The sequence below is a fragment of the Rhopalosiphum padi genome, chromosome 1 (assembly GCF_020882245.1).
Source record: "Rhopalosiphum padi isolate XX-2018 chromosome 1, ASM2088224v1, whole genome shotgun sequence".
NCBI lineage: Eukaryota > Metazoa > Arthropoda > Insecta > Hemiptera > Aphididae > Rhopalosiphum > Rhopalosiphum padi.
Genome location: NC_083597.1, coordinates 29,756,493 through 29,780,393, shown reverse-complemented (window position 1 = coordinate 29,780,393; position 23,901 = coordinate 29,756,493). Strand labels below are relative to the sequence as shown.

Genomic DNA, 23,901 nt, shown 5'->3' with positions numbered 1-23,901 from the left:
GGGTACCTACGGCTATCCACTCAATTACATTATTATCGTGGATTATTTACCCGTTAATGTGTTGTGCAAAAAAGACTTGAACATAATATATTGGTGCTTCCGTCCACCACATTCGATAGGATTTAAACTAACTATAAAACACAACCCAAACCGAATCCTCCGTAGTCCATCGGCGTATTCAATGGGTTGTTCATTTACTTCGGGAGTTGAGCCACAATTTTGTTAGGTACATTTATACTACAATAGTCAATAATACAATATTTGTGTTTATAATAACGAAATTATGAAATTAGCATTATTTGAAAATAATAATAATGTGTAATGTGGAGATATTTAATCACTTCCTCTCCCCTTTAGAGGTCGTGATTCAGATACGCCACTATGTCTGTCGGTACATTATATGTATAGAATTATGATATATGCAGTGAATAATAAATATCAATAATAATAATAATAATAATAATATAAGCTCTCGTAGTCTCGTCGCCATTGTATATTGAGGTCAAAAACCGAGTGACAGTGTGTGTTTGTATGTGTACATATTCGCGTACATCTGGTGGAAGCCCTTCCACGAATGTAGGTCGAACGCGGAACGAGTGGTAGGCAATGGGCGGCAGCGTAGGCGGGCGGGCGGCGTGGCGCACGCGCCGATCACCGGGTAAAATCAGCTGTGCGCCGGTGGTGCCGCCATCTACCGGGAATATCCGACACCACGCCTCCCGTCCCGTTGTAGAACGACGACGACGACCGACGGCAGCCAGCTACCGTCAGCAGTCAGCACTGCAGCCGTAGTCGTATTGTAGTTGCACCGTTGTCTCTCAGCCGTAGTCGTAGTGTTGTATACCTATAATAACATAGCATTACGTAGTTGTGCGTGTGTGTATGTGTCGGCCGTGTGACTGGTGCGTGCGCGCGTGACAGCCTACTCTCTGTGCGTGTGCGTGCGCGAGTGTGCGTGTGTTACGATCCGTCGCGATGATAAGTGCCGCTGGTGGCAATAGCAGCAGTTGTAGTAGTTTTAGTCGTAGTAGCGATAGCGTACGCAATAATAATTCTCACTGGTGTGCCGTTCCACGGTTCGCAGTTTTCTCGGTTTGACGCCAGGCAGGCGGTTCGGGGACTCGCACGTAGCGTTTCGACGTCGTCTTTATTTGTTTTTCGTTTTCCGCATTATTTATAATTCGAGTTTCTTCACCCCACGTCACCCTTCCCCCCACCCGATTGTCGTTTTTTTTTTCGTCTTATCCTCGGCACCCGTCCGTGTGTCGTGCTCGGATCGTCAAAACTAAATACTACGCGGTGGCGGCGTCCGTGGTACAAATGGCGGCCAGCCCGAACAACAGCAGCAACAACACAACAGTGGTAAACTCGGACTGCGGCGGCGGCTCGACCGTCGGCGGTAGCGGTTCCGCGGCTGTCAACGGCAGCGCGAACAGCCCGTTCGGCCAGCAAGGCGAGGACCGGCTGAAGGGCCTGTACCCTATGGTGAACGAGGTCGACACGCCGTTGCCACGGAGCTGGAATTCCAAAGACAAGTTCACCAATCTCGGGCTGTCGCAGAACAACATACGTGTACACTACAAAGGTATATTATGACGTCCGTGCCACGATGGTCCGATCATTTATTTTTTTTTTCAATAGCGTTTTGGTGTCACTCGCATCTCAAAACGAAACGGTTTTTCAATATAATAACAATATTCCCAATCGCAGTCGACGTCGTATTTTATATTTTTATATTATTATTACTATATATGTGGGTAACAAAGAATCAGCTGTTCATTGTTTTGTTTTGCGCGCACTGGCCCACTGTTGCCCTGGCGGGTGCTGCAGTGTCGGGGGAGGGGAAGATACGGTAATGGTATCGGTATGGTATGTTATGCGGTGCGCGTGTGTCGTGTGGTACGACGGGTAGTGTCACTATTCCAGACTCCAGTCCCCGCTTTCTATACTCTCTGTCGACGGACGATCGCACTCAAAATGTACCCCGTTTTGGGGCTATGCTCAGCAGTCAATAGCGACGAGCTCGACGCTCCCGCATTTGTGACTTGTGCTCGAGGTGTGCTGGTTTGCTCGTTCCTCGATTTCCGCGTTTCGAACGACTGGTTCTGTTCAGAAGACACGTTTCTTCGCGCCCTCTCGCTAACTTTTGTTTTTCGATTTTACTCGCAACATCAGTTACCGTGCCAAGGTCGCGTGGAGGCTCTTGATCTCGTTCGTCAACACAACCCCCTCCATGACCCGACATGTGTACTGTCCAGTAGGCCCGTATGGTTTTTGACGTGCGGAATACGGATGTTTCCTGTGCTGAATAGGATGCCTTCCCCCCACCCGCCCTCGACAGGGCGATGCACACGGCCATTTCGCAACATCGCGGCTGTTGCGCAAATAATAATAAGACGAGTGCGTTTGGCGCATAATAATAACGTCCTACCCATTTTTAGATCGTAATAAATTATTATGCCTACAATTTATTATTGGCTGGTAGTTGTAATTGGGATACATCATAGAATAAATTATAAATAACCACGCATTTACCTATAATATGTAATTAATGTTACATTGCTGAAATAATATGTATTGTCAAATATTATGTTCTTAATAATTGTCGAGATATTAATATAATAGCTTTGTTAAAATCTCATTGAAGTAATAATAATAAAAATAATATATATCAAATTTTCAATACTTTCCAAAATGTTAAAAAATATGTAATTTATTCTCCTATACTTAAACCTAAATTTGTCCATGGTGCATTGTGCGATCAACCAATCTGAGTGATTAACGGTATTACGGTTATTGGTTTTTAGTATACGATGTACCTTGGTATTGACTATTGTCCATTATACTAAAATTATAATATGTACTTCTTCCAATTAATCGACTAATCAAGCTAATATAAACACAAATAAAGTGAATTGGGTAAATTGTATTAATGTTTCTAATAACAGAAATCTAGACTTGACGACTGATAAAGTTAACCATTGTTCTTATTATAATTTTTGTAGTTACCAATTATATTATATTTATGAAAACATTAATTAATTTACTTAACCTACCTAGGCGGGTTTACCTAACGTTGCTTCAACATCTGTGAGAGGTTTTTTAAATATAACAAGTTCAGACATTTTAGTTTTAAAAATGTTTCATTTTTATATCATGAATCAAAACCTAATTACTAATTCAAAACATTTCAATTCAGATGTATTTAAGTATGATGTAAAATAAGATGCAGACTCCAAAAAGTGGTTGTTGAAAATATATTAAAATAATTTCTACTTATTAATTAAATAAAAATGTCATTGCTTATTTACACTAAAGCAACAACATGGATTATCTTAATTTTTAATACAAGACTTGTATCTATTGGCCTAATTACTAATATCATAATTCGGCCATAACCTATTTATAAAAATATCAATGGAAATCCATAAAGTTATAGGCCTGTAGTATTTGGATGTGAAGATAGATGTTATTGTTATATTTACATACATATTTATTTTAGTTACATTTTTAATATTTAGATTATGAAGTCTAATGATTTGTTTGAATTTATGTCAGTGGTTTTCAACTGGGTGTGTCGCCTAAATATTTTTATATATTTTATTTATACTGTATATTTTAATATGATGGTAAAAACTTTAGTAAAATTACTAATGTTTCTCGTAAATTTCGATTAATTTATTTTATATAATTTGTCAATGAAAATTAAATGATTGAACAATTTTTATTTACCGTGCATTACAAACCACAACAGGAGTAAATATTAACCTAATTTCTTATTTGTATGAATCAGCATTTTTAACATTTTAAATAACAAAAACTAAAAAAAAAAGGGTCTAAGCTTAAAGATATTTATGGTAAATTACGCATAAGTTTGTCAATTATTTGCCCATAAATTGAAGACCATTTTTAGTTTGCCAATCACAAGTATCCCACAGATTTACTTTTGTAAAAATATTTAATAATACTTAAACTTACTGTTTAACTATGTAAATTGATAATTTTTTTTTTTTTTGTGTAGCCATTTTTATGAATATAAATTAAGGTGTTATCATTTTAAAAAAGGTTAAGGACCACTGATTTACATAGTTTGATATTTATTATTTTTTACAAAGGAAATTTATGTAATATTTCTTAATCAAGAAAAATTATAACTAAGGTACACATAGTTTTAAAATTAGTTTCAATTTCTATTTCAAAAACAATATATTATACATATTAATAAATTAGTAACCTAAGTCCTTTTAGAAATTAATATTATAAATAATAGGTAACCAAGATAATAACTATTCCAGTATAAAGTGCAATATTTTATTTTATTTATTCTTTATTATACGATAGATAACAGAATTAATTGCATTAAGTGACAAATATATCTTGAACATATTTATTTGAGCGCTTAATTACTTTATGCGACTACATGTTTATACAGAGTTAATTCATGTAACTACCTCCAACATAAGAAAATAACAATGGTTGTATTGTATTGACTTCCTTAATATTTTTCATGCTTGTTAGACAAAAATAGATATTTATATATTATAATTAATATCTGAAATATTTTATGATTTAATATTTAAAATTATAAATTTAAATGTTATTTACCTAAATAATACAATTTTTTATTGTGAAAGAAACTTAATACTTTAATTATTAATATAATTTGGTAGTTCGAACAAGCAATACAATATAGATAGAAAATTGTTTAAATTATTACACTATACCATTTAATTAAATAAATTATAAGATGATCAAAACAAGTATAAATTGGCATCTTAAAGCTAATGGATATTTCTAACTTTTATATAAGTAACTATTATGTTACGTTAGTGTTATTTACTAGACTGTAAAGTTCTATTAATTTCTTGAATATACAGGTTAGGTTCCATAGTCCAAAATAAGTATCTGACTGGTAACAGTCACAAGCCAAGATTGATTTCCCATTATGATCATTTTAGTGAACCCCCCCCCCCTGTAAATGCGCCTGCAAATTGTATAATAGTTATTAATTAACCATATTTTTAATATGTGTTTAAATTATTGGCAATTATCCAAGGTCTATCTTTTATTATTAAATTAATTGATGTGACATAAAATAATTCAAAATACTTATTTATTATTATATATAATAAATAAATATATCTATTAGTAGTATTTTAATCAAATATAATTACTGATAACAATCTATACTACCTTTACTACTTTTATGTACCTTGAATTACTTACTAAATAATCTAGTTCACTATTAATAAAATGAAATACAATTGTATCAAATTAATCCGAGTAAACATTATACCAAAATACTGAGTAAAACTAATGTACCTAATAAGATATTCATTTAATTGTATGCAAATAATAATATTTCCTTTGTTTTTATTTAGGTCATGGTAAAACACATAAGGATGCAGCTAGTGTTAGAGCCACACACCCTATTCCTGCTTCTTGTGGCTTATATTATTTTGAAGTAAAAATAGTATCAAAAGGACGTGATGGTTACATGGGTGTTGGACTTTCAGCACAAGGAGTCAATATGAATCGTTTACCAGGTAAAAATTAGACTCAAAATAACATATTGAAAATTATTTTTTTATAAAATATATAATACATGCATACTAATTATAAACATGATTCCAGGCTGGGATAAACATTCATATGGTTATCATGGTGATGATGGCCATTCATTTTGCTCAAGTGGCACAGGTCAACCATACGGACCTACATTTACTACTGGCGATATTATCGGTTGTGGCGTAGATCTTGTGCACAACCACTGTTTTTATACTAAAAATGGAACTCATTTAGGAACAGCATTTACTGACCTTCCTGTAAGTGATCACTTTAAAATATTATTCTTATTATTAAAAGTTTAAACATTAAGTGATTTAAGTGGTTATCAGCACATTATTTGTATCATTTGCTCTGATCTAAACGCAAATTTTCTTCTGCAGGATCAATCTTGTGTTGTTTGCTCTAATGAATTCACCTTTCATCAAACTTTAGTTAGAACATTATCTATATTTGTTTCTTGGCTTTTTTATTATATTTAAATTGATCTGAAAATTGTACATAAAATATCTACTTAAAAATAAAATAAAACTAATTTACAGATATTAATATTGTTTTTAACTTAAAAGTTAAATAAAAAGTTAGATAATAAAAAAATAAGATCATTTCACTCTAACATTATAACTAACAACACATGATTGGTTCTTCTGAACACACATTTTATGTTTTGATTATAAGTCAAAAAAGTAGAAAACAAATAATGCATTAGCATCCTCTTAAGTTATTTTATTTATTAATTTGTGCTAATGTATTAAATTTTTTTCCAGCCAAATTTATTTCCCACGGTAGGATTACAAACACCTGGTGAGGTGGTTGATGCCAATTTTGGACAATTGCCATTTGTGTTCAAAATTGAAGAAATGATGAAAGAGCTCAGAAGCCAAACACAAATGACTATTCAAAATTATCCATTTTCTTATCCATATTCACAGTGCCAGACAAATTTCCATAAGTAAAATAAAATAGTTGCAATTTTATTTCTACCTAGTAGTAATAACATTATTTGTTTCAGAATGGTTTCTACTTATTTAGTTCACCAAGGTTTCTGTGCAACTGCAGAAGCATTTATTTCTCAAACCGATCAATCATTTGAAGAAGAGATTGCTTCCATAAAAAATCGCCAAAGTAATTTTAAATTATCTAAAAAAAATAAGACTTGTAATTAATGTGTAACAATTTATGTAGAAATATTAAAATTAGTTTCAACCGGTCGAATGGGAGAAGCTATTGAAATGACCAATAAGCTTTATCCTGGGTTACTTGAATCAAATCGCAACCTCCTATTTAAGCTCAAATGTCGTCAGTTTGTTGAAATGGTTAATGGTACAGATTCTGAGGTAACATCCCGCTCTTATGATAATATTGAAATTCATACAACAACTCGTCCTTCGCCAAAACGTACATTACAGTCAAATCGAAGTCCAACATCTATACAAACCAATGGGTATAAATAAGTTTTAAACAACTTAATAAATTAAATTTACAATGTTAATTTTATTTATTTATTTTTAGAAATATAAAATGTCAAAAATTATCAAATACTACTGAAGTGACTGAAATAAATTCAGTAAATTTGATATTAAATGGTTCTTCTGATATAACTACAATTAAAACAATTAAAAATGGTACACCAAAAATTAATGACTACCAAATAGAAAAAATGGATTGCAACGAAGACAACCAAATGACTGAATATAATATTATGTCAGCGGACAGCGTAAATGGACATCATCAAAATCACCTTATAGATGAAGATTATAGTTCAAATGGTTATCACAATGGACATAATTGTGATGAACTTAGTAATGGAACATCAAGAGTTAATAATAATGGAAATGAAGAATCAATGGGTAGGTTAACAATTTTGATTGTATAGAAACATAACTGTATTAACTAATAGTTTTGTTAAAATACAGATATTGATCAACCAGAATATCATCAAACTACCAAAAAAGTATGTGGTGGCAGTAAACCTGGTGTTGAAAAAATGTTAGAATTCGGTCGAGAATTGTTCTTACTTAGTTTGCAATTGCGACAAGAATTAGGAAGAAATGAAACCAATAAAAAAATGTTACAAGTATGTATAAAATATTATAATAATATATAAATATAATACTATATTTTATCATTAATATAATATATGTTGTTTTTTAATTAGGATGCGTTTAGTTTATTAGCATATTCTAATCCTTGGGATAGTCCTGTTGGTTGGCAACTGGAAGCTTCCCAAAGAGATAGTGTATGTGCAGCACTGAATTCTGCTATTCTAGGTAATTAGAATTATATACATTAATATTTAATACTATATTTGAGATATTTTCGTGTTGAAGTATACATTTTCTAATAGTAAAATATCATTAAGAGGACATGCCTGCATCTGTTGTCTCCATCGTACAATGCATAGCATACAAATATTTAAATTTAGCAGTTCTAGTTATGTTGTTAGCTTAAATATTAGAGTAAATTTACCTACCATCAAAATAAAAGGTAAGAATATTATCTAGATTTTCTCGTTTAATTTTTATAATATTTTTATTTTTAATCCTGTTATGAGCATCAGTAAATTTGAATATTTTATGTACTCATAATTTCCATAAATTAAAATATTGTAAAGATGAGATAACACAGATAATATTATTAGTAATAATATATTACCTTTACATTTGATGATAGGTCAATTCACTCTGATATTTAAGCTAACAACACAAAACTAGAAATGCTGAAACTAAATATTGATATGCTACGTGTTAGTAAGACAGAGACAACACATGCAGGTATTATGTTCCCATACCTATTATTTAGATGTATTTTCCTTTTCAAATTCTTTGTTTAAATCTTAAACTATTATACTTAAATTATAACTTTAGAATCGAGTAATTTACCACGACGCCCACCTCTGGAAATGACTGTTGGTCATGCCTATGAACTAGTCAAGCTGATGGCAGCGTCTAGCATGGGAGCATGTGCTTTCACCAATATTGACGAACTGCTCAAATGACCTTCGTGCAATGTGCGCGTCTCACTGCCACCATTCTGCAGGTTAAATAGCTGCAATATTTAGCATTAAACAAATTGTGTAACAATGTTTATGAAATTATTATTTATTCTTTACAGAGTTCAAAACGGTTGGCCGCCAATTTTGAACACAGTAACAATGGCAAAAGTACTTTAAGCGGCCACATCACCCACAAAAATATTTTGTACAAAATAAAAAAATATTAATTGACAATTACATTTTTCTGTATAAGCGTGTAAGTAGTATTTTTTCAGATAGAATTTTAAAATATTTACCGTTAATACAATGTAAATTAGCATTAAATTTAACAAATGAAATTTCAAACTTATCTGAAAGTTATTTTCACTCGTACATTTTTTCTTGTTATTTAATTGTATTATTTAAAAAATTAAAAACTACAAATATTGTATACTTTAAAAGTTTAAAAATTTTGTTAATCTTTTTTATTTTTGCGGACAAATATTTATAAAAATAACAAATTATGAAGGTCTGATTAACTTGTCGGTTTAATAATTTATTGTCGGATCCAATTTATAATTTGTTGTACGTAAATGTTATTTGCGTATTTTATGATCTCTTCACATAATTTATGCAACATATATCAATGATATTTTATTGTTGTAATGTGATTCTTGATTACCTTTTCTTGACAAATAAGTTTTTTTTATTGAATCAAATGACGTTTTATTTTATTTTTTATTAAATAAAAACTTCGAATCGCCAACACTAATATATAAGATCATTTAAACATTGTACCATATTATTTAATTTATAGTTGTTAGTCTCATATGATTGTACTAACAAAATATAATTAGTTTATTTAAATATAGTTTTTTTTTTTCTGGAAATGTTTGTTTATTTTTTATAATATTATACTTATTTAGTATGAATAATTATTTGTATATTTTTGAAATTTCGTTGCCTAGCAACGTTTTATATGTTATCAAAACATTATGCTTCACACCTATAAAATTCATGTTAGTGTGTTATGACATTTTTAATATATTGTAAAAATCATGAGTAAAATATATTTTTGTTGTTGTGATTCTTATTAAAATATTATTAATTAATGAGTACTGTTAAGTACTATGGACAATGGATTAGTGTCTTATAAAAATACAGGTAATAAAATAAACAATTTATGACACAGACCTAAGTAATAAATAATCACCAACTCCTTTGGCAGTAATGGGTATAATAATATTATTTACAGAACCAATGATGCAAGTTTTTAATGTTCAAGAAAAATCTGATTGGATTATTTATAATCGCTATATACAACGAGATTTGGAATTATGTAAATTATTAATTGACCAAGAGTTGCGAAACACTAAGGATAATAACGAATTTGCATTTTATATATTGGTAATAATGTAAATACATAGATAACATATTTTCTTCATAATAATATTATGTGCATTTAATAATCAACAAGGAAGCTTTTAATTATACATGTCAATATTAATTATTGATAAAAGTAAATTATATTTATATCTAATTAACTGATATAATTCAAAAAATTATATAATATATAATATGAAGCAGTATATTGAAATATATAGATAATTTTTTTTTAGGGATTAATATATAGAGAAGAAGGTAAAATAAAAAATTCCTATTGGTGTTTTGATAGATATTATGCTTTGAATCCCTTATGCGTCGAAGGAGTCAAACAGATTGCTCGCTCATGGTAGGTTGATTAATCATAATTTATTAATATAATATTTTATTTTAATTTCATACTATTGAAAATTGATGACCTTATTATATTTATAAAAAAATAAAATTATACAATAAGATAAGTCAATACACACTTCATAATATAATTTATTTTAAATAAATCAAAGCATAGAAAATACTGCCTTATGCCTGCTGCTTACAAAGTTATGCATCGTCTATCAGTTTAAAACTATTAATCAAAAAATATTGATAAATTCTTACTTATTAAATATTGGTATATTGGTACTTCATTAAAACTATACCTATTGGATATTATAGATTCTGAGGAGCAGAGCAATTTATGTATTGGTTTTACAATGATGTGTTTGTGTGTTTATGTGTATGTTATCACCTTTTAAGACAGTAAATTTCTTCGATTTTCAATTTTGAGTGTGGTTTGTAGTTGAAAATTGGATCTATTTAATACACCTACTTTGTTGGATTAATTATAAAAAATATTTATATGAAAAAGAGGAATATTTATACAAAACCAGTTCTCAACAACATTTTATTATTTTGTTATCTATTCAAATATAAAGTAAAGTACTATATAGTTAAACTTAAACAACAGGACATGATGAAGATTGCGTAAAGCTTTCTGAAGATTAGCTGTATACATATGTCATCTGTGGAGAAATAAATAATAGCAGGTAGGGAGAAGATATGGACAATCCATAAACATGAAAACTCAACAATTTTGTCTCGAGATAGTTATGATATTATTATTGTTATAAAGGGTAAAGTAAACCATGATTAAATTTTAATCCCTGTAACATTGGACATATGATATCATACATGACGTACTTAGTCGTTGTGGGAGATGGGATCCATTTGGTGGTCCAAGATTCTAAATTATATTCTGTAGTTTGTAAACTTGGAAGAAGCTGATTAGAAAAAGGAATTTTAAAAGGGTTAAAATTGGTGAGAAAATATGAAGATCAGCAATAATTTAATATACAGCTAGAGCTAAGGTCATTTTAAATATAAATTTCTACCATCATAAAAAGTACCTAACTTAATGAATACCTACCTATTTTTGTGGTTATGATTTTAGTTTACTTTTGGGAAGAAATGACGAAGCCCGAAAAATGTACCTGGAAGCAGAAAAAATGTGTAGAGAACCAGACACTAAAGTATACTACAACCTTGGTAAATATATTGCTAACATTTTTAATACCTTAATAACTTTCTGTCTTCTGAACTTAATATTCTGTAATATTTGACATACTGCAATATATATTCAACAGGTTTGTGTTACTTGAACTTAGGAGAATTGGACAAATCTAAAGAATACTTTCATCGCACAATTCAACTTAGTCGAAATCAAGATGCTTACGAAAAATTAGCTTCTATATTTGCCATAGAAAATAATTTTAAAAATGCCACCAGTATATTAATTTCGGCATCAAAGTTTGTTATTTTAATATTACAAAATATAGAATATAAATTTCTGTTTATCGTAATTCCACTAATAAAAACTAAATATCATACCTATTTACTTTTAAATTTTAAGCTAAACTAATGTAATTTTGTCAAAGCTTTAATTTCTAACTAGAGACTTAATTATTATATACTGGTATACAACACGTACGAGTATTTATTTTGATATTTAAGGTTCTTGTTGTTATAATAATAATTTACGAAATCTAAATGAATGTGAATATAATAATAATACAGAAAAGATACCGTGATAGGTATTGATTATTCGCCTCCCTTGATTCATCTTGACACAAGATTATATAGGTAGGTCCACTATATCACATGGAATTTGAAAAGAATATTCTGATTCTTAAAACTATTCAGATCGGTTTTTAGTTAACTTGTATACATTTAAATTTAAATTTCTTATCCTTTAAAAATTCCGAAATTGTTGTAAAATACTGAAAAATACCCTTTAGAAAGTACCAATACTACCTGCAGGTGGTATAACTTCGACTTACGTATAAAGATAAAACTGTAAGACAAGCTAGTCAATTTTTTAATCATTCAAAATTATTATTAATATCTAAAAGTTGTTGGCCAATTGTTGAGTACAAAAAATTTTAATAGCGATTTAATATTTTACTTTAAGATGGTATCTTTTCAAGCTATTTATTATATTAAATCTAGTCTATATTAAAATAATTACCAAAATAGTATGTCCGTTTTTCCATATGATATTAAAAATATTTAATAGATATCTGAAAAATCTGAAAATATAATCTCAATTTCCTGTTTATCATTTTGAATGAAAACCTAAAAATGGCTAAAGTTTATGTTATTGCATAAAATAACGTGAAAATTACATTTATAGGAGACCTATATAGCTGTCCCATAAATACATGTATTTATTTATAATAATAAAATACAAAAACTAATTTTACCTAATTATGTATACTTACTTAAACTAAATCCATTTGTAAACCATTAATTTACATTTATATATTCATGAAAAGGTTGTTTCCATTCAGCACGAATATATCTGTAGACTTGGGTCTGTTATACATGAAACAACGTGATTATGATCAAGCGTTTAACGTTCTCGGAAACACACTCTGTCAGGATCCCGAAAATCCTAAAGCACTACTCACAATAGCAGCTGAAATGCAGGTAGATATAAAAACATCCGTTCTCGTTAAGTATATTAACTATAAGTCAAGTTCATTCTTCATATTCACTTAAAATTCAATCAATTTGTCAACAGAGGAATTGTGGATACGACGAAGCATTGGCCAAGTACACTAAAGCTGTTACTGACTTATCTGAATGCTCTGAAACATGGAATAATATTGGAATGTGTTTCTTTGGAAAACATAAATACGTCGCGGTAATTTGATAAGTAAAAACTATGTAAAATTATTTAGAAAATAATGTGCTCTGGGACCCGTCCACTGCTTCTACTCGTAAAATAATTGAAAGGGTCCAAAGAAAATTGCTCTGCCATGCTTCTTATAAACTAAATGTTTTCTGTCCACCTCATGACTATTGACATATGACTATATGTATATTTCAATAAATTATAATTATATTATGAATTTAATGAATTTTTTTTTTTTGGTATTGCTATAAAAGTACAAAATTTATTTTACTATAATTACTCTATTAGTATAATAGTAGGTTAATTTTGGTCTAAAACATTGTATTTCATTATATGAAATTAAAATGAAATACATAAATTAAATATAATTTCGTTCAAATTTTAAGTTTAAATGTTATATTTTTATAATTCTATCTATAAGTAAGTAATAATTATATTTATATGATTTTACAATTTTTTGTTCTAGTAATCAGTATTTTGCGAGGAACATCGTATTACATTTTCAAATCTATTATCTATAAAAATTGAAGATTATATACATTTTTTTACTATAAAATAATTTATTCTGCATTTTCGGGATTTTCAGAATTTTGTTAAAATTTAAACTTTAAATATATATAGTGTTTATGTATTTTATATTTTTATACAATTATAAGAACAACTTAAGAATATAAACTTATCAATTCATTCGCTCTGTATCTTCACTAAGAATCTAAAATGTAGGTATATCTACTATATTATATTATGCATTTCAAAATTAGTACATTTATTGTTTAGTTATAGGTTAATAACTTTCAAATAAACTCAACATTAAAATAAATTTAAATACAACAATTTAAAATAACTAAATAATTAATAAGTTGAAGTAAACAAATTGAATATGATAATAATAATATATAGCTATGAATCATAGCCTATTATATGTTCTAATAAAATATAATAATAAAAGAATATATAGGTATCTAAATAATATGTGTTAAACAGTAATATAAATGTATTTTTTCAGAATTCATTGTCAAAAATGTAGTCATTAGCACTGGGGCAATACATATTAAATATGTATTTTCATAAATTTATAATGTTCTTAGACTATACTACCTAGATACTTATTGTGTTTTCTTTCTTTTCCAGGCTATAAGTTGCTTAAAACGTGCTATTTATTTGCACCCATTTAATTGGATCGCATTATACAATTTGGGCCTTGTGCATCTATACACCAGACAGTATGTTTCAGCATTTGTATTTCTTTCAACTTCAGTCAAATTAAACCCAAATCATGCTGGTACTTTTATGCTTATTGGATGTAAGTCAATTTTTGATTTAAAACTCTAAAGTAAATAGTATTATTTTTTATTTATCGCGCAATATTATAATTTCTATTTGTTTAGTATTTACAAATATATTTAATATATATTTAATTTTAAATATGTTTCATAATTATTACTTAGGAAGGTATAGGTATGGATAGTATAGAAACTATCTAAATGCAGGTAATCGTGTAAGGAATGTTTGATGGTCTATCAACTTCAAATATATATACATATTGTATCCATGTGCAGTATAATATGTATTAGGTACTATTACTACTAGGTGTAAATAATAAATATTATGGATAGGCTGGAAATCTGGGATAGTATAGACTATAGATATTTAAGGTAGGTATTGTGCGAGTTTAATAATTAATAATATTATATTACTAATAGTACCTAATTAGGTTGTTGTGGTCCAATAAAAATAAATGTTTACATTAATTCATTTAACATAATATGCTAAAATAAAATATGTTCTATATATCTATTACCTATAGTAAAACCACCGTTCCCAAGGAAAATGTAAAAAAGAAAATGTAAATGTAATACCTATATGCAGTATATTTTAGTTCGTCCGAGATGTTAATATAGTAAAGGCTCAAAAAGCATTTATAAAAACTGAAAAATTCAAACGATGCGTCAATATCATTGTCATGAGTGGCTGCCAATTCTATAATTTGATTACATAGTACATATTATTATTTATTACCTATGTGAATATATATGATTTAAGTAGGTACAATGTCGTTTGATGACATATAGAACTTGACTCGGTACTAAATTACTGAAGTGTTAAAAGGTCAATTTCAAATTACGATGACCGTCAGAGTATATGGTAAGTCACGGACCGTTTATTATATAGGTACGCAGTCTGAGCTACAGTAAAAAAAAAAATCGAACGGTATAGCGAACTCGCAAAAAACAATATGGATGAGTACTGAGTAGTGTTCCGACAGCAGTATTAATCATAAATTCAGTAACTAATTTTTCCATGCGACCGTCTCTTACTATAGGCCTATCGATCAGGATAAAATCAATAACAAACATAAAAATTATTAACTATAAGTCATATAAATGGGTATCTAATATTATTTATAATACTGTATCTATTCCTAATAAATTGTATTTATTTTGTCTTATACATATTATTTGATCAGTGGCATTAAACCATATGAACGATACAAGGAATGCGGAAAAGGCTTATCGTAAATCCATTGAATTAAATCCAGACAATCCAGAAGCGCTAATAAATCTGACAATTTTGGAAGTTAACCAAGGAAAACTGAAAGAAGCCGAAAAAAATTTTCAAGCTTTTCAAGAAGCATGTCTATCGTGTGGTGCAATAGATAAAGAAGTAGGTAACGTTATTAATTCTTAGGAAAAAAATCTATACACAATATTATCATTTATCTATAATAATTAATAAAATAATAATCATTACGTTGTACTTATTAGTAATAAGTTATTACCTATAGATAATGGTGTATTTAACTGTGGGTTACCCGCACTTGGCTGAGTAATGTACCTTTATAATATATTATAATATATATGTATGCAATTTTTTTGCTTATTTTAATGATTAATTTAAGAGAAATAAATTTGTAAAGACACTAATGTCCTAGTACTAAAAAACTTTGATATATATATATATAATATAGGTATGTTATATGTATATAAATGGAGATGAAATTTTCTTCTGGGATATGAATTTAACGATTTCGCATATCAATGAATTTTATTCTAGATTAAAAACAAGTGTGATACAAAACTCACTCAAGGTATTTTCCTGAATATTCAATAGAAACACAAAAAACTGCTATAAGTAGGTACTAGGTACATTTATACACGATCTATAACGTCCAAAATATGCCAAATTAAATGTTATATTTAATACAGACATTTAAAATATACCTAACATTTAATTTGGCATATTTTGGACGTTATAGATCGTGTATAAATGTAAATAGTACCTACTTATAGCAGTTTTTGTGTTTATATTGAATATTCATGAAAAAATATATAGATTTTGCGTTTTATGCCAAGGTACACATTTAATATGATATTTTGTATTAAAAAAATTGTCAATTATAAATACTTTCAAAAAATTATCTTTATAATATTCATGTTTGATAAATTATAATTTTATACGCATAATCTGCATACTTGTATTATTATTGGGTATCTTTTAAGCCATAAATATATATAAATATATAATTGTGTATTTGTTTTAAGTTTATTTTGCAAATTTTGGAATTTTTAACACGTTTAAAGAGCAAATTCAATTATTTTTTAGTATAGGTACCGAAAAATATTTTAGCCTTTTGGACAGGGTGTATTCACTCGTAGGTATAGCCGGTATAGGTAATATATATTCGTCGATCGAATACTTGTATAATATGTATTAGTGGTACAAGACGATAATAGAAAAAACAAATTGACAATTAACTCCATTTTTTTAAAAAAACGCAATTGTTTTCGATATATTTTAAAATATATAGTTTTAAACGATAAGTTCGGCTACGGTCTTCATTTTCTGCGAATTAAGTGTAGCGATTAATTAATGACGTATATATATATAATAATAAACTTAATAGGAAACAAAACAAAGTAACGCTATAAGCGTATCTCAAAACTCAAAATATCGCTTTAAGTTTTTTAATTAGGTATACGTTTTTATATTATCTATAATGAATAATATGGATATAAAATATTATATTTATAGATTAACCGGCAATAATCACTTAACTGGAGATATTCACCCATGCTATATAAGCAAATTCTTCGCAATTGTGATAAAATTAACATAAACAAAATTCAAGTTTTTCAATCATAAGTTCTGAAAACAATAGCTAATTAATGCTTTGTTTATAATGAAGCACTAAAAGTTAGCAGTTATAATTATAGTTTATACCCACAATATAATTGAGAAGTGTATTAAAAATTAACAAAAACTGTTTTAAACCACTTAAATTATGTTATCAGTATGCAATTCCCAATTCCTACCGATAAAGTAACCTACCTTCGGTTGATCAATGACTCATGAATTTCTAATTAATTATAAATAATAAATAACTGAAATAACAATAATAATATAAAAAGTTATTAAGTACTAAGTAGGTACCTTAATAATAATGTAATAATAGCCAATAGGTAATAATAAAATCTATACATGACATACACATTAGCATTTTGCAATACATTTTTATTATATTTATATATTATTATGTATATTATCTAATACTTCATTATTAAAATAATTAATATTATCTATATAATAATATTGTGGTTGCGTCACAAGTATCGCAAAACTCTATAGATGGAACTATAATTTGGCAACGGCATCCTGAACTGTCTTGTCGATGAAAATTGGTAAAAATAAGACCGTAGCTGTACTCATGGTCCACCATCCGACGTAGCGATAACACCGTGAAGCGGCTGAAACTGAAAACAACGTGATTAAATAATATTTTTTTTTCTCGCGAAACACAACGATTGCGTTTTATGCATACGAACTTGTAAAATGTTTTTTTATCGTTCCAGCCATATTTAATACTCGTTCAGCGTACGGTAACGTGCTTAATGCGCCCCAAAATCTCTCGGAAAATGTTTCCTTCACCTGCCGATACAAACAAAAAATAATTCGGTTAATATTCTCTAAAAATTGGTTAGTATTGTAGTATAGTATTTACATGTTTGCAAAATAAAATAAATATCAGTGGCAACCTGTGTCAAGGTGCACAGAAAATAATAGAAACAAATTAAGTGTAGGTATTATTATATAATTTAAAATAAAATATATTATAATTAAATAGTAAATACCCGTAAGCAGCAAAAACATCTAATTTAGAAATTACTCAGCCTAAAATTTAACGGGTAAATAAAAATAATATGATTATCAATAATCGTCACTTGTTACTTGATATTATAAACCGATGCTATTTTTATCCTTTTTAAATCTAAGACACAATAATGGTCGTAACAAAAAAATGTAGGTGGACTGACGGACATATCGTTCAACCATCTCTATTTTCAACAATTTTACAATTTTACTAGATATTTATTGGTACCTAAACTCCGGGACAAATTTTAAATTATTCAAAAGTCCAAAATGTTGTTAATTATAACAAAACAATTAATATTTAATAAATACTTACTTAAGATACATTTTCATAACAACTGTATATTTCCCACAAAAAAGAACTAACTTGAGATACGTTCATATCAAAACGGTTTATTTCCCACGAAAAATGACTTGACTTGAGTTACGTCTTTATAGTTTCTAAAATTAGAGGACGTAACTCAAGGACTTAGGTCAACAATAGAAAATAATTTAGAAAAAAAAAAACTTTTTCTACCATGCTCTAAAAATATAAATCAATAAAAAATTTTTTTAAAAAACACTATAATCAGAATAAGAATTTAGTCCTGAAAACTTAAAATAGCTATACTGAAAAATTTTCAAAATTGAGTTATGTCCTTTTTCTTAAGGTGTGTCGTTAAATTTTTTTTATACACTGCACCAAGCCTGTATACGGGCCACGGGGGGGGGTTCAAAGTTCAAACCCCCTAGACATTTTTAAAGTAGAAACAAAAACTAACTATAAACTTTACTATTCATGTATTATAAATATTTTACCCCTCCCCCAACCCCGTTAATTGGTCCTGAATACGTGCTTGCACCACACAATGTGTTAATACAGTCGCCTACCACTTGAATCGGATTTGATAATAATTAGATGTCTAGATAACTTTGCCGATTTATTGTCTCAGTCTGCAATCGCGAGCACAGATTATGGTCAATTTAATCAATATTATATTATAAATTTATAGTGGCATGTTTAATTCATTCACGCAATTTAACCCTTTATACTTACTTAATTATATAAGTATAATGGTGTGATTCGTGTGAACCCATTACAATACGTATATATAATTTATAAATGTTATTGTAATAATATAATATCATTTATATCCTAGACGTGTGAACCATTTTACATATTTGAATACCTATATATATATTATATGTATACATTTCATATTGCTGCAATATTCACAAAGTCCCGCTATATATTACTATTTTTGATAACGTTACAAAATGTATAATAATAAACTTTGAGCCGAAGTAATTTCGTCTCATCGTTTGCTTCGCATATCACTGTTATATTACTTATATTAGTACCAACTACCTGCAGTCCATTGGTTAAGTAAAATATATTTTATTAACATTTTATTTTAATGTAAGTTAAATTGCACTCGGTATAACATTTATAATTTATATAAGTGTGTTGTCAAGTTAAACATATAAAAAATAAATCCTCTCATATTCCCCGTTTGGTATTATTAATATGATAATACCTATCTACCTATTCTACCTAATAATATTATGTCACAAATACACCATGTCTGAGATAGACAACGATTAATAACACATTTACAAATGGTCATCATTCTCAAAAGAAAAGGATTTTTAGTAAAAATATTATGTCTTAGCATATATTCTATTATAATTCAAACGACCGATAAAATTTTATTTTGTTTGCGGTGGGAGGAAAATTCTTGCACAAAAGATTTATCGCTTAACTATATATAAGTCATGAAAGGTTTTGCCCCTTACTCCCCGTATAGACTTATACCTATAACCTATATCTATATAAAATATGTTATTTCTTTACTTGTTTAGGTATTGTGTACATAGTATTCTTTACGACAAAATTCTTACGTACTTTGAAATTATTGATTAATAGGCTTATAGTCTTATATCTTATTAAAAAAAATACCAAATATACCACTATAGGCTATAAAAAAGAAAATTAAGTAATTAGAATCAATTTTATTAGGTTGAAATGGCTGTAGAAGGTCATAATGTATTTTTAATATTTTTATTGCCCTAGTATTCGCCAATGCATGTGGGTACTTACAAACTCGTCGAAAGAACAGTCGTCAGATTCGTCAAACTCGTACATAATATTATGAGTTTAAAATTCTACTATGTTAGAACTGATCAAAATTATTGACAATTGATGGTTTCTATAAAATTGAAATGGTATAAAGTAAACAAATTGTTTGGCAACGACGCGTAATACATATAAATATGATATAAGCTATGACATATAATATGTGTTATATTTTTGTATAACACTTATCAGCAAAATATGAACAAGGTATTTTAATTATTTAATCAACCAATAAATTGGAAAATTTTATATTTTGTTGTGAGTGTACCCTAACTTTAGTTGGTGGCTTGTAACTTAGGCCATAAAGGTTGAAAACACTAGATTTTTTCTAATAAGTGGTTTTTTTTTTAATGTTTTTAATATAATATATAACACATAGTTGCGCCTATATTGGCTATATTATGTGTATATAATCATAAATCAATGGATATCTGGGTAATATAAGAATATAACATATCTACTTTTCTCAGTTTTACATAAAAATTTCAAAAAGTGGAACGGGGAGAGGAGGGGATCTGATATAAATAGTATTAATATTGTATTCAAAATTAGAGTTCGTCTCAATAGAAATTGTAAGAATAATGTGGGTCATAGCACTCGTAGTTTAGTCGTAATATATTGCCACACACCGGCCAAACGGCATATTACCTCTAAATCTACTCCTAGTCAAATCAAATTCTCAAGCTTAACTTCTCTATTTTAGAATGTAAGTGTTAAAAATATGTAGTGCATGGAAGTAATATGTAACGAACTTATTGTATTATATTTATATATATTTACATCTGCAATACCGGATTGCTAAGTCTAAACTAGTAAAGCCTTACAAGGATTAATGTGGCACAAAATGCGGCAAAGGGTAATGTGACCTTTATAATATTTTTAACATTTTATGCGTGAATATTTTGAATACCTACTTAACTAATAACTTATACTGCAGTTATTTTTTTTTATGATCATTTAAAAATTTTTTATGGTGTTAAAAACAATGGTGAGCGAACTTCGGTAAGGATTTGCGTGTTCATTAGTACCTATTTTTAATCTCTAAATAAATTACCCGTCCTAACTCTTATTAGTCATATCCCATGCCACCATATTATACATTTAATCTAAATATAAAATTCTCATTTTTGAAACCAATTTTTTAATTCAAACAAAAACCGATTTATCAAAAATTTTAACTTTAATTTAATAATTATTAATTACTTGATTATTTATCAATATATTTAATCTTAAGTAGATAACAAAGCATGTTTGTGAAATAACATTACAATATAAAAATGTAATAGAAATATTAATTATATATTATATCTAAGAATTATATATATAGGTATACTACACAAATTAATTTTTTAGCACCTAAACATAAAATAAAAAGCATTTAAATAATCAAATTTTGGTATGATGATAAAATAAAATAAGCTAAATTAAGCTAAGAAGGTAAACTAAAAATAGAATTAAAATTATAATGTTTCGAAAATAAATACAATTTTTATCGGAAGAAATTATTTAATTCAGCTATAACGTTTTAACAGCTAGAACGTGCCCATTTTTTGAAGAAATTGTTAAACCCTAAAGAGGACGCTTTACGCAATCAGAATTAAGGTTACTGAGTTGCAGTGAACCCTTTAGTGTCTTGTCTCTCTTACACTTCAGCTTCTCATAAACTCGCGAATGGCATTGTTAAATATTAATCTTTATTCTTTAACGCTGCACGTAAAAACACGCTTTAAGCCTATAAATCCTACACGTATGTGTAAATATGATATATTTATTACGTCCATAAATCCATAATATATGTAATATATATAGGTATATATATATATATATATATATATATATATATATATATATATTATAATTATATAACAAAAACAAAAATTTTAAAGAAATATGATAAACAATTAAAGAAAACATTTTAAAATTTAATTAAAATAATAATTTTTTAATCTACCATAATCAAATGATACTACAGACAGTTATAAATCTGTATAAAAACTGAAATTATAGTATAATTAACCTTGTAAAATAATATAAATTTATACATATTATTATATTAAGTATATTTTTCCATAGTATATACTATATATAGGATGTAACAGGTAGAACTGACTTTTGGAATAACTTTTGTTCTAATTAATATTTTCATTTTTTTTTTTATCATTAAGAGACCCTAGCGCTACATGTATAATTTAATTTTTTATGTTTATTTTTAAGTACTGAAAATAAAAAATTTAAAATTTAACTAAAATTTTTTTGGATCAATTTAAAATAGCCAATTTGTGAACTTGATTATAAGAATAATTTTGATGGTAAAACGATTTATCCAAGTCAAGTAGTTTATTTTTTAGTTTTTTTAAAATATTATTTTTGAGAATTTGCTAACACGAGTATATTTCTTAAATTATTTATTCATCATAATATAATAATAACAATTTATGTCATATTTTATATTTTTTTTTTTTTTGGTCAAGTCTATCTGTTATTTTTTATGTTTATTTAGTTTTTTTATTTTAAAGAATTATAAATATTTCATATTAAATAAATATAATATATATAGTTTTTAATAAGTAGGTATGTAGTCCCAAAAAAACTGACTGAAATGTTCATCGCAGTGCACAACTAGTAATTATACTGTAGTACCTAACTACCCGAATAATGTAGATATAAATACCTAAATAAATTGTGACGATGTCTACAACGCGGGCACCTCAATAGCATCTTCGTTATAATGTAATTAACCAAACGGCTATAAGCAACCTAAAAAAAATTATGATTATTATGTAATATATCTATCGGCTTGAACTTGCGGGTTTTGTTGCAACAACTTTACCGTTGGCGATTGCTGTTATCGTACACCAAAAATATAACACTATAATGTCTATAATATTGCAACCGTTGTCCGTTGTTGATTTCAGATTATCGAACTCGGAAAGCAAGTATCGGACGCTCTCGACGGACAACCACGATCTCTGGATGAAAACGACGACGAGAAGCCCGGACGTGATGAGCCTTGCTACGCGGAGGTAGAATAATGTTCCTTTCTTTTTCAAATAGGTATTGAAATATATACCTACTCCATACACGTAGGAGCCAATTTAGAAATCTGAGAGGGGGTGTCTACATTTTTTCTAGAAAAAAATACAATTATAATTTTACTAAATATATTATGTACCTAATTAATAAATGTCATGTATTTATTAAATAAATACATACATAACATACAGCACATCCAAATTAGGCGCTAAAGCCCCTTACTCCTTAGCCACCCCTGGAATCGCGACTGCGTATGCACAATACACGTGACACTTATTAATTTTAAAGAAAATTGTACAAGTATGAAAATTATATAGTGGAAATTAAATATACGTGATTGAAATTTCACTGTACAGATTTGAGTAGTGTTTACACCACTATGGTTTAATAAATTGTACATAGGTATTTAATAATTTGGTAGACATTCAATTTCCATATAAATAAATAATAATTATATTCAACTTTGTTTCTTTCTTGTTTAAAACTTAAGCATATTATTATTACCAG

General features: G+C 28.1%; 2 protein-coding genes across 3 annotated transcripts in view; both read left to right on the top strand.

The window, feature by feature from the left end:
* Positions 1-774: 774 nt before the first annotated feature.
* Positions 775-9,626, top strand: LOC132932211 (ran-binding protein 9). The gene is made up of 11 exons (XM_060998481.1): positions 775-1,585; positions 5,382-5,546; positions 5,635-5,825; positions 6,333-6,517; positions 6,578-6,690; positions 6,751-7,009; positions 7,078-7,415; positions 7,482-7,642; positions 7,724-7,835; positions 8,433-8,604; positions 8,680-9,626. The coding sequence occupies exons 1-10, from the start codon at positions 1,321-1,323 to the stop codon at positions 8,561-8,563; spliced, it is 1,920 nt and encodes a 639-aa protein (XP_060854464.1). The 5' UTR covers positions 775-1,320; the 3' UTR covers positions 8,564-8,604; positions 8,680-9,626.
* Positions 9,574-23,901, top strand: part of LOC132932213 (Bardet-Biedl syndrome 4 protein homolog) — a 14,769-nt gene continuing 441 nt past the window's right edge. The window contains exons 1-10 of one of the 2 annotated variants that reach the window (XM_060998483.1): positions 9,574-9,703; positions 9,795-9,946; positions 10,159-10,271; positions 11,355-11,449; positions 11,548-11,710; positions 12,736-12,889; positions 12,984-13,106; positions 14,229-14,400; positions 15,565-15,761; positions 23,277-23,384. In XM_060998483.1, the coding sequence (XP_060854466.1) occupies positions 9,670-9,703; positions 9,795-9,946; positions 10,159-10,271; positions 11,355-11,449; positions 11,548-11,710; positions 12,736-12,889; positions 12,984-13,106; positions 14,229-14,400; positions 15,565-15,761; positions 23,277-23,384 (1,311 nt within the window). In that variant the 5' untranslated portion in view covers positions 9,574-9,669. Of the gene's footprint in view, positions 9,704-9,794; positions 9,947-10,158; positions 10,272-11,354; positions 11,450-11,547; positions 11,711-12,735; positions 12,890-12,983; positions 13,107-14,228; positions 14,401-15,564; positions 15,762-23,276; positions 23,856-23,901 lie in introns of those variants that run through there. The other variant, XM_060998484.1, reaches the window with a different exon arrangement.

Coding starts and splice junctions, on each gene's coding strand:
- LOC132932211 (XM_060998481.1), top strand. CDS start 1,321: ATGGCGGCCAGCCCGAACAACAGCAGCAACAACACAACAGTGGTAAAC. Junction 6,691..6,750: donor TTCCATAAAAAATCGCCAAA/GTAATTTTAAAT, acceptor CAATTTATGTAG/AAATATTAAAATTAGTTTCA. Junction 7,643..7,723: donor CCAATAAAAAAATGTTACAA/GTATGTATAAAA, acceptor TTTTTTAATTAG/GATGCGTTTAGTTTATTAGC.